Genomic DNA, 15,398 nt, shown 5'->3' with positions numbered 1-15,398 from the left:
GTTCCGTAGTGTGTCGTTCTGATCTATTTGCAAGAGTATTTTTCCCCCTCTTCTTTTATCCCTCTGCTTGTTTTGTGAGCAGCTGGCTGTAATTACACTTTTTTCTCTGCCCAGACCAGAATGTGGGGCCATCCCTTGGGGGTGGGGGGAGCTGAGCTGTGTGACACCCACTGGAAATCCTGTGAGGGAGCTGACCAGCTCTTGTCAGGTTTGTTCTGACTGTAGAGAATAAGAGCCAGGGCAGAACTGGGAGGGAGGTAACGGCTGTGGAAAGATGCCTGCTTCCCAGCTGTGGGCAGTGGGTTGGGTCTGTCTGTTTCCTCTGCAGCCGTGCTGTGCTTGGTACAGTTTGAGCCTAAGCACAGGGACCACACAGCTGTGTGACAAGTTCTTTTATTCCCTTTAAGTGTATGTGTGCCTGGATCTTTAGTCTCAAGTGTGGGAACCATGTCTTAGTCACCTCTGCTGTGCTAATCACAGCACAAAGAGAGTTCAATGATGTACATGAAATGAATGAACGAATTATCCCTGCAGGAACCACTCACTATACTTCTCAAACACTTTCCCATGTTAGCAATTTGGGTCCTTACTAGGACTCTGGGAAGTGAACAGAGCAAATGGTATTCATAGCCTCAAGGAACAGATGAAGACCAAGAAACTCCAGAGGATAAGGGACTTACCTGAGTCCACACAGGATAAGTGGTGGAGCCATGACAAGGACCCAGGTCTGCCTGACCCTTTGTTCCTCCCACTGCTTCTGTAACCGCTTCCTGCAACACCTCTTGAGAACCCAGAAGCGTTTTGGAAACTGTCACGCTCCAACCAAACACATCTGAGGAATAGCAGTTCCCTGAAATTCTTTAAGAATCTCTCTTTAGACCTTGCTGCCGTGCTGTGCTCAGTCCTGTCCAACTCTTGGCTGAGACCTTAAATAATCCCAGATTTACAAACATGATCACACCATATAATTTTCACTATACAGTACAGTAAGGCATACCTGCATATTTTCAGTGACGTACCTCAAACCTTAATGACTGTATAAATACCATAATAATGGCAGTTTTCATGCCAATTAGAACACTCAAACACTTGCTAGTTGCCTTTTGTTATTTTCGTATAGAACTTATAGGGAGTTCATTCATGTTGAGGGTCTGAACCACAACTGAATTGCATATTTTACTCTAATGTAGTCTAAAGTGATGTTTTCTAACTAAGGACATTTCTTTTTATGGGACTCTTTTATTTTTTTGTCTCCATCCCTGGCACTCCTCAGATCATTTTGTGGAGGAGAATAACTGCACCCTCAAAGACAAGCAGAAAAAACAAGGCCACTTCTACATCTGGGGGACAGGTGGTCAGCTAGGCTCACTCAGTAGCAACAAGACTCACTCCCACTGTCCAGCTCTGAAGTCTATGAGATGAAAATACATGCTTCACAGATTACTTATCAGGGGCCTGAAAATCCACATCTAAGCTGTTAATTCTTCAAATGCCAAAAGTCAACCCATGGTTATGATGAAGTTCTATTAGGAGAGGGATACAAAACAAACAGCAGCTGTGGTGATCAACATCAAGATCAAATGCCATCACATCCAATATTAGCACTGCCAGATCTTTCCCATCTTTGGCTGATGGCCAACTTATTTCACATAATATTTGATTACTGAAAAACTTCTGCACAAACATGATGGAGTCCCTTGGCATTCCTCCCAGAGCTCCGGATGACCTGTCCTGAAGTCTAGGGGATGAAAAGTGAAGGCCCACCCATGTCAACCTCTCAAACCAATTGCAGTTGGGTGGCTGGTACAGCTTTGGGAGAGCCTAAGTGTGGGGTAATTGGCCATTCAGAACACAGGCTCTCCTAGGGCCCAGAGAAAGAAGCAGCCAAGCTCCAGGCAAAGTGGGTGGGAGAAATAGTAAACCCCCACTCACCCAGGCAGTTACAACTGTAGCTGCTTCACTGTGCACCTGCGGGGATAGAATTGCTCAAGTGCCGGGGACAGACCCTCCAAGAGGAGAAGGGGAGAAAGGAGACCCTTACACCCAAGGAGTCACCCCTTCTCTTCCTCTCCCTACTGATGAAGTTTCAGGAAATGGCTGCCCTTGTAACTCCCCTTTTAGCCCTGCAGGTGCACCCCTTGCATGCACCTGCCCAGATTGGGTTAATTTCATTCCCCATCCCTGCTCCACAAAAGCCTGCAACTCATACATCCCCGTCTCTGGCTGGGCTCCCAAGCCTGTCCTTGCTCTGAGAACCCACATTTTGGCCCTAAGTCACGAGTGGCTTACAGTGGCTCTTCGGCTGCCATCTCAGCCTGGCCATGGGGCGGGGTGCTGTTGCTGACTTGGCGAAGGGTCCATGGCTTGGCCGCTGAAGGTAATTGTTTCTCTCACAGAACCTTCAGTGACCATACTTTCATGCCTACTGCCTGTGCATAACGGTCAGTTTTACTCCCTTAATGATGGCTAGAAAACCATTTTGTTTGCATAGGGTATGTTTCCCCAAAGGATTTTCTTTTCTTTTCTGATCAGGCATTTTAAATAAGTATTAAGTAAATGTAAAATTATGCTAACCCCAGCCTCGGTTATTAACAGAGACCTAGGATATTTTTATCACTGCTGCTAAGTTGCTTCAGCCGTGTCCAACTCTGTGCTACCCCATAGATGGCAGCCAACCAGGCTCCTCTGTCCCTGGGATTCTCCAGGCAAGAATACTGGAGTGGGTTGCCATTTCCTTCTCCAGCTTTTTTTTTTTTTTTTAATCACAGCAGTGTTTATCTGGTGCTAGGCTCACCATGTGTGTGATGGAAACAGGCTTCCCTGGTGGGTGGCTCAGACAGTAAAGAATCTGCCTGCAGGAGACCTGGGTTCAATCCCTGGGTCAGGAAGCTCCCCTGGAGAAGGGAATGGCTACCCACTCCAGTATGGAATTGAGAGGGAGAATTTTTATGAATCAAGAGCATAGTCTTTATGCAGGGGCCCTGATAATAACATCTATGATTATTTTTAGAGGGCCAGGCACATGGTGTGAGCATATTATGTCTCCTTTCCAACAGTTGACAATAAATACAATAATTACTGAATGGGGTGAGATTCCCCCCCCCCCCTCTAAAAAGCTACTAGTCCCTTAGCTTTAGAAATCACTAGGATCCCAGGATTCTAGATATAGTACAGGAAGCCTTGGAGGAACCACTTGAGTCAGCAGTGCAAACATTCGACTGGGAAGGAACCCCAAAGAGATTCAACCCTCTGAATGTGCCAGCAACAGAGAATGCCTGTGAAGAGCACAAAGGATCATAATGATAATATTTACTTTGAAGCTGCTCAGGATTCCAGGCTCAACTGGGCTCTGTTGAACTTGGGGGGAAGAAAACATACAAGAGAAGCAGGATTGAGGTTCTGCAGAAGGAGGGGAAGGGCAACTAGCATTCTCTCAAGGTCAGGGGCTGATGGTTTCAGCCCACCATCTCTGGGAGAGGCAGCTGTCCACTTGTCTAAGAAAGGCTGCCAGTGATAGTGTGCTGGTCAGCATCGAGCAGTCCACTCTCAGGAGAAACATTGCCATCTTTTATAGCATCTGCTGGTTTCCCAGCTGTCATTATTCTCACCATGCTGCTGCTGCTGCTAAGTCTCACCATAGCTGGTTTTAAACTGCCAACTTGACGTCACTGCATGCAGGCTTGGGAAGAGCTGCAGGAAACCGGGCAAGCTGGCTCCAGCACACCACTGTTTGCCAGGTCTCTGCAAGATGAGGAAGGCATAGAGACAAGGTCACAGAGCCAGGCAGGACCCTGTCCCCGTCCATAGGCTCCCTTGGCCAACAGGAGTTCCTGGAGAGTTTCCTTTTGGACACCTCCTGGTTGAACTCAAAAACATCTCTCTTGGCTTTTTCCAACATTCGGAGCCAGAAGAGACAAGCTCCATGCGACTGAGTTCCATGCCAACAGAGATTGTGGCTGTCCTGTTCATTGCTCTATCCCCAGCTACTAAATCTGTGCCTGGCTCCTATTAGAGGCTCTAAAGATTTGTTGACTGACTGAGTGAACCAGCATATCGCACCTATTGGACACTGGAGCATATATGGGTTCCAGTGTCAGACTGCCTGCAGTCAAATGCGGGCATTGTCACATCCTACTTTTGTGACCCTGGGTCAGTTTCTTCCTCCACATTTTATAGATGAGGAAAGTGAGGTGCAGAGAGACTGAAGAGCAGGGGCAGATGCACGCAGATAGGAAGTGATTTGGTTAACTCATGGGTAAATTAAGGACAAATAGTATGGGCCTTAAGAAGCATCACTATGAATAAAGCTAGTGAAGGTGATGGAATTCCAGTTGAGCTATTTCACATCCTAGAAAATGATGCTGTGAAAGTGCTGCGCTCAATATGCCAGCAAATTTGGAAAACTCAGCAGTGTCCACCGGACTGGAAAAGATCAGTTTTCATTTCAATCCATAAGAAAGGCACTGCCAAAGAATGCTCAAACTACCGCACAATTGCACTCAACTCACACGCTAGCAAAGTAATGCTCAAAATTCTCCAAGCCAGGCTTCAACAGTACATGAACTGAGAACTGACAGATGCTCAAGCTGGATTTAGAAAAGGCAGAGGAACCAAAGATCAAATTGCCAACATCTGCTGGATCATAGGAAAAGCAGCAAGAGTTCCAGAAAAGCACCTACTTCTGCTTCATTGACTATGCCAAAGCCATTGACTGTGTGGATCACAACAAACTGTGAAAATTCTTAAAGAGATGGGAATACCAGACCACCTGACCTGCTTCCTGAGAAATCTGTATGAAAGTCAAGAAGCAACAGTTAAAACCAGACACGGATCAATGGTTGGTTCAAAATTGGGAAAGGAGTTCATCAAGGCTGTATATTGTCACCCTGCTTATTTAACATATGCAGAGTACATCATGTGAAATGCCAGGCTGGATGAAGCACAAGCTGGAATCAAGATTGCCAGGAGAAATATCAACAGCCTCAGATATGCAGATGACACCACCCTTATGGCAGAAAGCAAAGAAGAACTAAAGAGCCTCTTGATGAAAGTGAACAAAGAGAGAGTGAAAAAGCTGGCTCTAAACTCAACACTCAGAAAACTAAGATCATAACATCCGGTCCCATCACTTCATGGCAAATAGATGGGGAAACGATGTAAACAGTGACAGACTTTATTTTTGGGGCTCCAAAACCACTACAGATGGTGATTGCAGCCATGAAATTAAAAGACGCTTGCTCCTTGGAAGAAAAGCTATGACCAACCTAAACAGCATATTATAAAAAGCAGAGAGACATTACTTTGCCAATAAAGGTCTATCTAGCCAAAGCTATGGTTCTTCCAGTAGTCATGTATGGATGTGAGAGTTGGGCCATAAAGAAAGCTGAGCACCGAAGAATTGATGCTTTTGAACTGTGGTGTTGGAGAAAACTCTTGAGAGTCCCATGGACGGCAAGGAGATCCAACCAGTCAATCCTAAAGGAAATCAGTCCTGAATATTCATTGGAAGGACTGATGCTGAAGCTGAAACTCCAATACTTTGGCTACCTGATGCAAAGAACCGACTCATTGGAAAAGACCCTGATGCTGGGAAAGATTGAAGGCAGGAGAAGGGGATGACAGAGGATGAGGTGGTTGGATTGGCATCACCGACTCAATGGACATGAGTTTGAGCAAGCTCCGGAAGTGGGTGATGGACAGAGAAGCCTGGTGTGCTGCAGTCCATGGGGTCACAAAGAGTCGGCCACGACTGAGCTACTGGACTGAAACTGAATGCACAGGCTTATTTGGGGGAATACAGAGGAAAATATATGTAAGGTATTTATTTTCAGTGGTGTCCACATAAGTAGGTGCTCCCGAAGCAATAACTTTTATTATTACTACTTGAACCTGCTTGTTTTATGGAAAAATAGACTGGAATCCAGAAAAGGGGGAAGGGCTCAGTTTAGGTGACACAGCCATTTAGTGATAACCCGCCTGGGACTCTGCATTTAATCACTTGCAACAACTGAATTGCACAAGGTACCAGAGGATGCAAACATTAATTGCAGATGAGGAAAAGGGTTAAGCTTTTCGTTGTCACAGTGGTGTTGAACTCAGGGTAGAGAGGTCAACACCAGACTATCCCAAGGAATATAGTTTGAAAAAGCAGATTTCATATTCCATGTTTTAAAATGAAATCTTGAAAAAAAAATCTAGTGTTTCCAGGTTCCTATCTACATTAAGCCAATTGAGAGGAAATCCTCTCTACTGGTGGAGATGACTTAAAAAGGGTTAAGAAAGCCTGCTGTCCACTCTTGAGGAGGGAGGAGGAGAGAGAAATTGATCCCTGGGGACTCCTCAGGTTTCCTGCTGGAATGTAACGGCCAAGTCCCCACCTTTCTGCAGGGGCGTGGAATCTGCTGACCTGATGTGAGTTAGGCTCCCCTCCCATCCTCAATGCTCAGCCCAGGACAGCATCCCAGGCTTAGGCTGGGTCTGTGCCAGCCATGGAGAGGGAGAGAGTTCCTCGCCCCCACCAGTTTCCACATTGATGGCAACCTGGGTGGGAGCACTGAGAGCAATGGGACCAGTTCTTGATTTTCTGCCCTCTTCTCGTGTTGCAGTTCATCACAATTCCCTAGACACCCGCTGGGTCTTTTCTTCCAGACACTCATCATTGAGTGTCTAATTTCCACAGCCCTTTTGCCCTGGCAGGGATCCGGATGGTCATTTTCCCTGTTGCCCTGCCCTGCCCAGCCCGCCCAGCCTCCCTTTCTCCAGCTGCACAAACAGGGTGGGCCCCCCCCTCTGCTTACTGCTCCTGAGGGCTCTGTGTGAGCCTCTGCTGGGCACTCCAGGGAGTCCTAGAAGCTGCCCATGCCCTGCTCTCAGAGAAGTCTTAGGATCAGGGAGTCAGGGGCCAGCTCTGGGTGCTGGGGAGACAGGGCCTACCAGGTCTCAGGCCATTCAGCAGAGAGCTCACGGAACAGGAGAAAGGGTCTGAAAGTCGGGATGTAGAGGGACGATTTATTACGCATGAACAAAGAGGGGCTAAAATGTAGCTTGAGCCTCAGTGCCCGAGGGGAGGTGAGTTAGGGGGAGGAGCCACCCTGGTTTCCCAGCTCAGAGGTGCTGGCCTCTTTACAGTGGAGCTGCGCCCCACTTAGGGCGGGGAGGCGGATGTTGTGTGCCATTGCTCTGCTAAGTCTTCCACCTCCCATGGCAGAGGCCCCTCACCTCGCCAAATTTTTCTGGGGACGCAAATACTTCTGGTGCTCTTAGGGACGGAAAGAAAGGGCCTCTTTTGAGAGAGTGTTTGCTGCTAATAGGTATAGCAGATCCTGGCTGGAAATGTGATCTGTGTGAGGAACATTTCCCTGCACCCCGGCACTCAACCGCATTAGTCAGACCTGGCTATGAAATCGGGCTGGGGGGCCGGGTAGCCAGGCTGAGTTGAATGTTCTCCTTGTTTTCCCTCTCTGTCTCACCAATCTCTCCACAAAGAGAGCGCTCAGCAGAGACAGATTTTTTTTCTTAATTTATTAGTTTTTAATTGAAGGATAATTACAATGTTGTGTTAGTTTCTGCCCTACATCAGTATGGATTGGCCATAGGTATACATATGTCCCCTCCCTCTTGAGCCTCTCTCCCACCTCCCACCCCATCCCACCCCTCTAGGTTATCACAGAGCCCTGGTTTGAGTTCCCTGAGTTATACAGCGAATTCCCACTCGCCACCTATTTTACATATATTGGTATATATGTTTCCATGCCACTCTGCATTCAGCCTACCCTCTCCTTTCTGCCACTACCCACCCCCACCCCCCACCATGTCCATAAGTCTATTCCCTGTCTGTGAGAGACAAATATTTTTAAAAGCACCTCTTGTATTCATAGCTCATTATTCGGGATGAAAGAGGTTTGCAAGATGCAAAGCTAGACACACCCAGAGGGTGGAGGAGAGATGGACCATTTATGGGTTATGGGTTGAGCAGCTATAACTCCAGCCCTGGACTGCCCTGGAGACAGTGCTGTGGGTCACAAAGAGGGATGTGTCAGGCCAGGATTTGCCCAGGGCAAATCCATTCCCACCCCCACCCCCCACTGCTCCCCATCCGGAAGACCTGTCAATTCTTACATCTCAAGGGATGGGAGCAGGGAAGGGGAGCAGAGGGGTGATGGTAGCGGGGCAGCCCAGGTCTCCAAAGCGCAGTCCTTGGCTCCTGGCAGTGGCTTAACATCCGTTGCAGCTCTTGGCTCTCAGGAATAACCTCCAAGAACCTTCACCAGTCCCCACAGCCCTGCCCCCACTCCCTAGTGTGAAAGCCAAGACTTTGAAATTCCAGTGGTTGAATTTATTAGTATCCTGAAGCCTGTTAGTTAAACAAACAAATGACTGGCTTGTTTGAAATCTGAAGGGAAGGATAATTTGTGGCCTGCTGAATTCCCTCCCCATTAGCTAAAAATGGTCTCCCCACTGGGATGTCCATCCCCTGCTGTCTGGGTCTGGCAGGGAATGGCGGGGTGGTGCTGAGAGGAGAAAATATTTATTTGAGGAGGGACTTCTGTCCCTTCTTTTAAACTTGAAGATAGCCCTTAAATTTTTCTTATCAAAGCTATACAAGTTCCTTGTAGAAAACTGGGACAATAGAGAAAAGCATAAAGAAGGAAGTGAAAACCACACACAACCCCACCACCCAGACATGACTATTTGGTAAGAGTACACTGTATGCCCTTCCAGTCTTTTCCTAGGCATGATTCTGCCTCTCCATCACCGCCTTTTAACACGGTTTCTTTTTCTGAGTGTAAAAACAATGCATGCTCAATTTTCAAATAGTACAAAAACATGAAGACTAAAAGGAAAATTACCCCCGTTTCACTATCCTGAGATGACTACCGCTAATACGTTGCTGCAGTTCCTTAGACTCCTATTCACTTAACTGAGATCACCTAGTCCATCTAGTTCTGGGTGCTCTTCACTTAGTGTCTTACTGTGTATAGTCTCCCATGTCAGTGAATACACAACCAAAATATGCGTGAATGCATCACCATTCATTCTTTCATTTTTCAGGAGAGACAGGTTTGGGCAAGTCCACCCTCATGGACACCCTGTTCAACACCAAGTTCGAGGGGGAGCCAGCCACCCACACACAGCCAGGTGTCCAGCTCCGGTCCAATACCTATGACCTTCAAGAGAGCAACGTGGGGCTAAAGCTGACAATTGTTAGCACGGTGGGCTTCGGGGACCAGATCAACAAGGAGGACAGGTAAGGGAGGCAGTGGAGTGGAGAGGCGGGTGGGAAGCCCACGGGGAGGAGTTCACCACTAGGTTCTTGCCAAACCTCCTGTCAAATGACGCAGGCTGTCAGCAGAGAGCTCACTAGCGCCGCCTTCCGCTGGGGTTCCTGTCTATTTCAGTGCTCTACTCCACATGCTCTGCTGAAAGGAGAATGTCTTTCTCCTTCATTCAGCAAACATTTATTGAGTTCCTACCTTGTGCCAGGTACTGCCATGCTCTAACAATCTAAAGAAGAATGACCTTGTCTCTGACCTCGAGGCAGTCACAGGGAAGCTTGGTCTTAAATCAACAAGTTCCTTTGAGCATGACCTCCTCTGTAAAGGACAGGGTACAATGTTAAATGAGAACGGGAAGGAGAGAACAGTCAGCTCCACTCAGGGCAGGGTGTGGGGTGGGGAAGGGGGTGGGGAGAGGGGTGTTCAGGGAGGCCTGCACAGAGGAGGTGTGCCTGACCTGGCCTTTGACGGGTGAATGATTTTGCTGGACAGACAAGGGAAGTTTGGAAAGGACATTCCAGGGAGGGACAACAGCTTGTATGAAGGCAAGGGCTGTGGAAGACCATGGCATACTCTAGGGGACTGCACTTGTTCTGTTTGGCTAGACCAGGGGTGAAGCTAGTGAAGGTTGTTTCAGGACCGCCACTTGCCCACGACCCTCCAAAGCCCTGGAACTAATTTCTAGTCATTGTGTTGTTTGCTCTTTCTTGGAGGGCCCTTCAAATCATATAAGCTTAGGTCCCCGTGATAGCCACTCTGTCCCTGGGCTGGTGCTTGGCATGAACTGGGGGAAAAGTAAGGGGAGATGAGCCTGAAGAGGTAAGAAGGGGCCGGATCATGGAGGGGTTAATAGAATATGTGGATATGGGGCCACTGAAAAGCTCTATAAAGTAGAATGATGTGGTTGGACTGGCCTTTGAAGAAGGGGCTTTGGGATAGTATGGACATGGGCTGGAGAGCAGGAAGACCAACCAGGAGACTGTAGGACCAATTTGATGGAGGCCGGCGGTGAAACAGGGAAGAAGAGACAGTTGGGGTAACTGTTGGGTAGGTAAACTCAAGAGGACTTGGTAGAGAGGCTTGTGTGAGGTCGGGAAGGCAAAAGAAGAACCTAGAATAAGGCTGAGATTTCTGGCTTTGGAGAGTGGACAGATGGTGTTGGCATTCAGAAAGAGGAACTCAAATAGAACCAGGTTTAAAAAGAACCAGCTCTGTTTTGGACACTGAGCTTGAGATGCCCGTGGCCTGTTGGAGAGGAGGTGCCCTTCATTGGTTGGCAGCTGAATGTGCAGGGTTTCGAGGTGAGGAAAGGGTCTGTGCTGGCAAAAGACTTGGGTTATCAAGGTAGAGGGACTGTGTTCCAGCCGGAGAAATATGTAAGATCATCCAGGGAGTGGAGTTGAGCGAGGTGAACACTGGGCTAAAAACAAAAGCCTGGGGATGTTAAGTCAGCAGATGGAGGAAAAGACATCCTTGAAAGAGACTGAGCTGGAATAAGCAAAGAGGTGGGAGGAGAGACTGTGGGTGGTTGAAAATGGTGTGCCAGGGAGGTCTGGAACGAGGCTCAGATGAGGACAGGATGAGGGCTGGGTTGAGGTGGGAAGGGGTCAGACACCATCTGCATTTAACTAAAAATCACATGTAATCCCACATGCTCTTCACAGAAAAGGTCATTCATCATTTTGAGCAAAGTGTCTGCTCATCCTTTGAGAATCCCCTTGCTTCTTAGCAAATTTGTATCCCAAATTTTTCTGTCTTTCCCTTAAAATAACAACAGCCGGACTCATTTCCTTATAATGAATAGATATATTTAGCTCCTTAAGATTTGAACTGAATTCTGTTTTCCATTTGCAATTCTAGATGAAGGACACCTCTGCTTTTTATAGGCTTGCTTATTGTGCTAATCTTGTTTGGGGGAGAATAAATTAAACGCTGGGGGAAAGGGGATATTTGGGTCACAATATGAGTGATTAATCTCAGCTGCAGATTGCTCAGCATCTTCTCAATTAAATATCTTATGGTTCTCAGTAACATACGTTTGACACGCCAAACATTGGAAAATGTCTGGATAATGATGGTTTGGGAGGGCTGAACTGATAGAACCCCTTAGAGGCTAATCTGCTTCTTTTATATTTTTAGTATGCTTACTGTTTTTCTTAATTATAAGTATGATACATGCTTATATCGAATAACACAAACTCAAATAAGTAGAAATGAGACGCCTCTGGGAAATGGGCTGGGGAACAGGAGTAGAGTGAGTTCCACTCCATTCTGACAAGGCCACGAAGGCATAGATAGGTCAGTGCAGCTGCACTAAAATAGAGCATCAGAAAGCCCTGCTTTACCAGGATGCGGAGGTAAACTGAGAAGAGCAGGGACTAAGGCTAGAGCCTGGGGAAGGCCACTATTTTTTAAGAAAAAGAACCATAAACTGGACTTCATTAATATTAAAAAGATTCACAATATTAAGGAATTGAGAAGACATGTCACAGACAGGGAGAAAACATTTGCAAATCATATGTCTTATAAAGGACTTGTAACCAGAGTATTTTAAGAAAGCTTGCTTTTCCAAAATAAGACAACAACCCAATTAAACAAGTGAGCAAAAGTTCTGAATACACATTTCACCAAAGGATATACGTGCATGATTCATAAAAACATCAAAAGATGCTCAACATCATTAGCCATTCAAGAAATGCAAATCAAAGCCACAACGAGTTATCACTTCACACCCACTAGAATGGCTATAACCAAAAAATAGAAAACAACAAGTATGGGTGAGGATGTGGAGAAATCAGAACCCTCATGACACTTCGGAAAAGAGTGTGGGAGTCTCTTCAGAAGTTAAACACAAGCTTGTCATAAAAGCCAGCAAGAGCACTCCTAAGTATATATCCACGGGAAATGGAAATGGGAAGGCTACCACTTGAAAGACGCTGGAGCAAAAGGAACTGGAGGGGGAGACAGAGCACAGGCTGGAAAAAGGGGTGTGCTTAGGAACCTAGGCTTTGGGCTCTGACAGAGCTGGGTTTGGCCCCATCCTGCTACCTATTAATTCAGGGATGTTGCACGGGATGTGTTTTGTTCAGGTCTCAGCCTATCTATCCATAACCAGTGTTGTGGTTCTTATGATTGCAAGATACCCTCAGTAATAACCATCAGGGAACTTGAAGGGGAAAAGGAGTTTATTACTCACAGGTCCTGGAAAGGAGAAGGCATACCTGGGGCCACACAGCAAGGTCGAGGGTCAAGGATAGAGAAAGAGAGAGAGGACCTGGGCCAGGGATTCTGATTTCCCTGGGATCAAGGGTGGGTGAGGTTGGGTGGCCTGTAGTTTTGCAGGCTTGCTCTTTATTGGTGAATTTAAAACGTGAGAGAGAAAACAAGTGGCTCAAATGGTCAATTATAGAAATTCACCAAGATCTTTAAAACAAAGAAGCCTGTGGTGGAGGGGTGAGGGGGTGGGGAAGGCTCGTTCCTTATCTTTCTGTGGCTGGCAATGTGTTTATTCGAGATAGCCGTCCTTGAAGTAATGTCTTATTGAAGTGGATGCCTCTGAAATCAAAGCTTAAATCAGGCACTTGAGTTACAAAAAATGCAAGTTACAACTGTCAGGGCTCACACGACAACTCGGCACACATTCTTTTTTGTAAGTATTTTTGGCAGTGCTGGCTCTGCTGAGCTCAGGCTTTCTCTAGTTGCAGTGAGTGGGGTCTACTCTCTAGTCGCGGTGGCTTCTCTTGTTGCAGAGCACGGGCTTCAGAGCACAGGCTCAGTAGTTGGCAGCTTACAGGCATATGGAATCTTCCTGGACCAGGGATCAAACCCATGTCTCCTGCATTGGCAGATGGGTTCTTAACCACTGGACCACCAGGGAAGTCTGGCACTTAAATTCTTTATGCCTCAGTTTTCTGTAAAGAGGAGATGATGATAATACTAATATCTAGGGTTGGAGTCAGGACCCTGCGAGCTGCCCTGGAGACACGAAGCTGTGTGACTGGGATCTCCAGGCAGGCAAGCTGAGGCCTGGCTGATTCTGGAGTCACGTAGGGGTTGTCAGGGTATCAGCATGGATGGTGTGACTTTAAAAAAAAAAAAAAAAACTAATATCTACCTAGAGGGTGATGGGTGAGGCATACTCCACATGTAAGAAATGCTTAAACAGTGTAAGAAATGCTTAAACAGCACAGGGTAACTAATGAACAGAAGATATTATTATGATCATGACTTTTATTGGTAGAAGAATCAAGGGAGAGTTGTATCATGTAGCATATGGGAGGATATGATAAATAGTGTCCAGGAAGATAAAAGCTGAAAAATATTGGGACTTCCCTGGTGGTTCACTGGTTAAGAGGCTGAGCTTCCACTGCAGAGGCAACAAGTTCCATCCTTGGTCGGGGAACTAAAGATCCCACATAACCGTTTGGTGTGGCCAAAAAAAAAAAAAAAAGGAAAAATATTCATTAGGTTTGGCAACATGAATGGAGGTCATTAATAAATACACTTAAGAATAACAATTCCAGGGGTATTGTGGGAGATAAGGAAGTACAGGCATCAGACTAGCAGAAAGAGCAATTGAACAGAAAAATGAGTCCAAGATCAAATTCCTGTTTCTGTGAGAATTTAGCATTTGTCATTAGCAAGGAAAAGAATGGACTATTCAAGAAAATGTGCTGGGGAAATAGGTCATCCATCAGGAAAAAATAAGACGAGACCCTCCCACACAAGTACCAGTCCCCAAAATAGATTCCAGTTGGATTAAAAACAATTTCTAAAAATACGAGGCAAAAACATAGAATATTTTTGTAACTTTGGAGGGTAGAGAAGGCCTTTCTAGTTGTGATGCAAAGTCCAGAAGTCAGAGAAGACTGACAGATTTAAATTCGTTAAAAATTAAGCAAAACAAAACCTTTGTCTTGTGGATGAAAATTGTCACCTGCCTTATCAATAAACAAAGGATGTTGCATCAAGGCAGCGTCCACTGAGGCCACCCACAACAGTGCGTTCCGGGCGGACTCAGGATGGATGGAGAAAAGCAGAATACTGGCCCTGGACAGTTAAGATGCCTATCAAAGGCATGATTTCAGTGAGCCCCGCCAGACTCTTGCCTCTTCCCATACATAGAAAAGCACTGCACTCATTAACTTGAGATGTCTGGTTTTCTTTAACTAGCAGTAGTCTTTTGATGGTCTGACTATCTGGATTTTGTTGCAAAACCCGCTGGATATCTGTCTCTTCTGTTACCTCTTCGGAGCAGTCCCTTAGAGCTGAGAAGGTGTCTTCTAGGCTTAAGTCCTCAGTTTTATTCACCAAATAAAACATAATTCTCAGCTTTTAGGTTGTGCATTTTTTCAGTCAATAGTCTATTGAAAGATATTATAAGCAAAAGCAAAACCAAACTACAGATGGGGAGAAAATACTTGGAACCTATATAGCAGACATCGATCCCTGGGTTGGGAAGAGCCCCTGGAGAAGGGAACAGCTACTTACTCTGCTATTCTGCCCTGGAGAATTCCATGGTCAGAGGAGCCTGGCAGGCTATAGTCCATGGCATTGCAAAGAGTCGAACATGACTGAGTGACTTTCTTTTTCACTTTTTCATAAAGCAGACAAAGTGTTTTTCTAAAATGTAAAAAGAGCTTCTGCAATTCAGTGAGAAACAAGTAGTTGACAGAAGGGGAAATGTAAGTGGACCATCAATATATAAAATGATGGTCATTCAGCTTCTTCAGTGATCAGGGAAATGTGAAATGAAACAATGAAGTATTTTTTTCATCTATCAGATTTGCAAAAATGAAACATAAAAATACAACATCCATTAATACCAGCTAATTTCATTCATCTTGCTGGGAGTGTAAATTGATACAGATTTTGTAAAGGGTAAATTTGACAGTATCTATTAAAATTTTAAATGTGATAAGCTAAGTCCTTAAAATAAATTTCTCTCTATTTATAAATATACATCCTATCGATCTTGTTTCTCTGGAGAGCCCTGACTAATACAACCATCAATATCAATAGATATCAGGGCTTCCCTGGTGGCTCAGTGGTAAAGAATCTGCCTGCCAATGCAGGAGACACAGGTTTGATCCCTGGGTCGGGAAGATCCCACATGCCGCAGAG

The 15,398-nt window shown here is 45.9% G+C and overlaps 1 protein-coding gene across 9 annotated transcripts in view; it reads left to right on the top strand.

Annotated features, from left to right (window-relative positions):
• The window catches only part of SEPTIN6 (septin 6), a 158,980-nt gene that overhangs the window by 102,191 nt on the left and 41,391 nt on the right, over positions 1–15,398 (top strand). For all 9 annotated transcript variants that reach the window (XM_061408548.1, XM_061408544.1, XM_061408546.1 and 6 more), the window contains one exon: positions 9,052–9,247. In XM_061408548.1, the coding sequence (XP_061264532.1) occupies positions 9,052–9,247 (196 nt within the window). The remainder of the gene's footprint in view (positions 1–9,051; positions 9,248–15,398) is intronic.

The sequence above is a fragment of the Bos javanicus genome, chromosome X, assembly GCF_032452875.1.
Source record: "Bos javanicus breed banteng chromosome X, ARS-OSU_banteng_1.0, whole genome shotgun sequence".
NCBI lineage: Eukaryota > Metazoa > Chordata > Mammalia > Artiodactyla > Bovidae > Bos > Bos javanicus.
The sequence above is the reverse complement of the archived record's forward strand: the minus strand, read 5'-3'. Positions and strand labels throughout refer to the sequence as shown.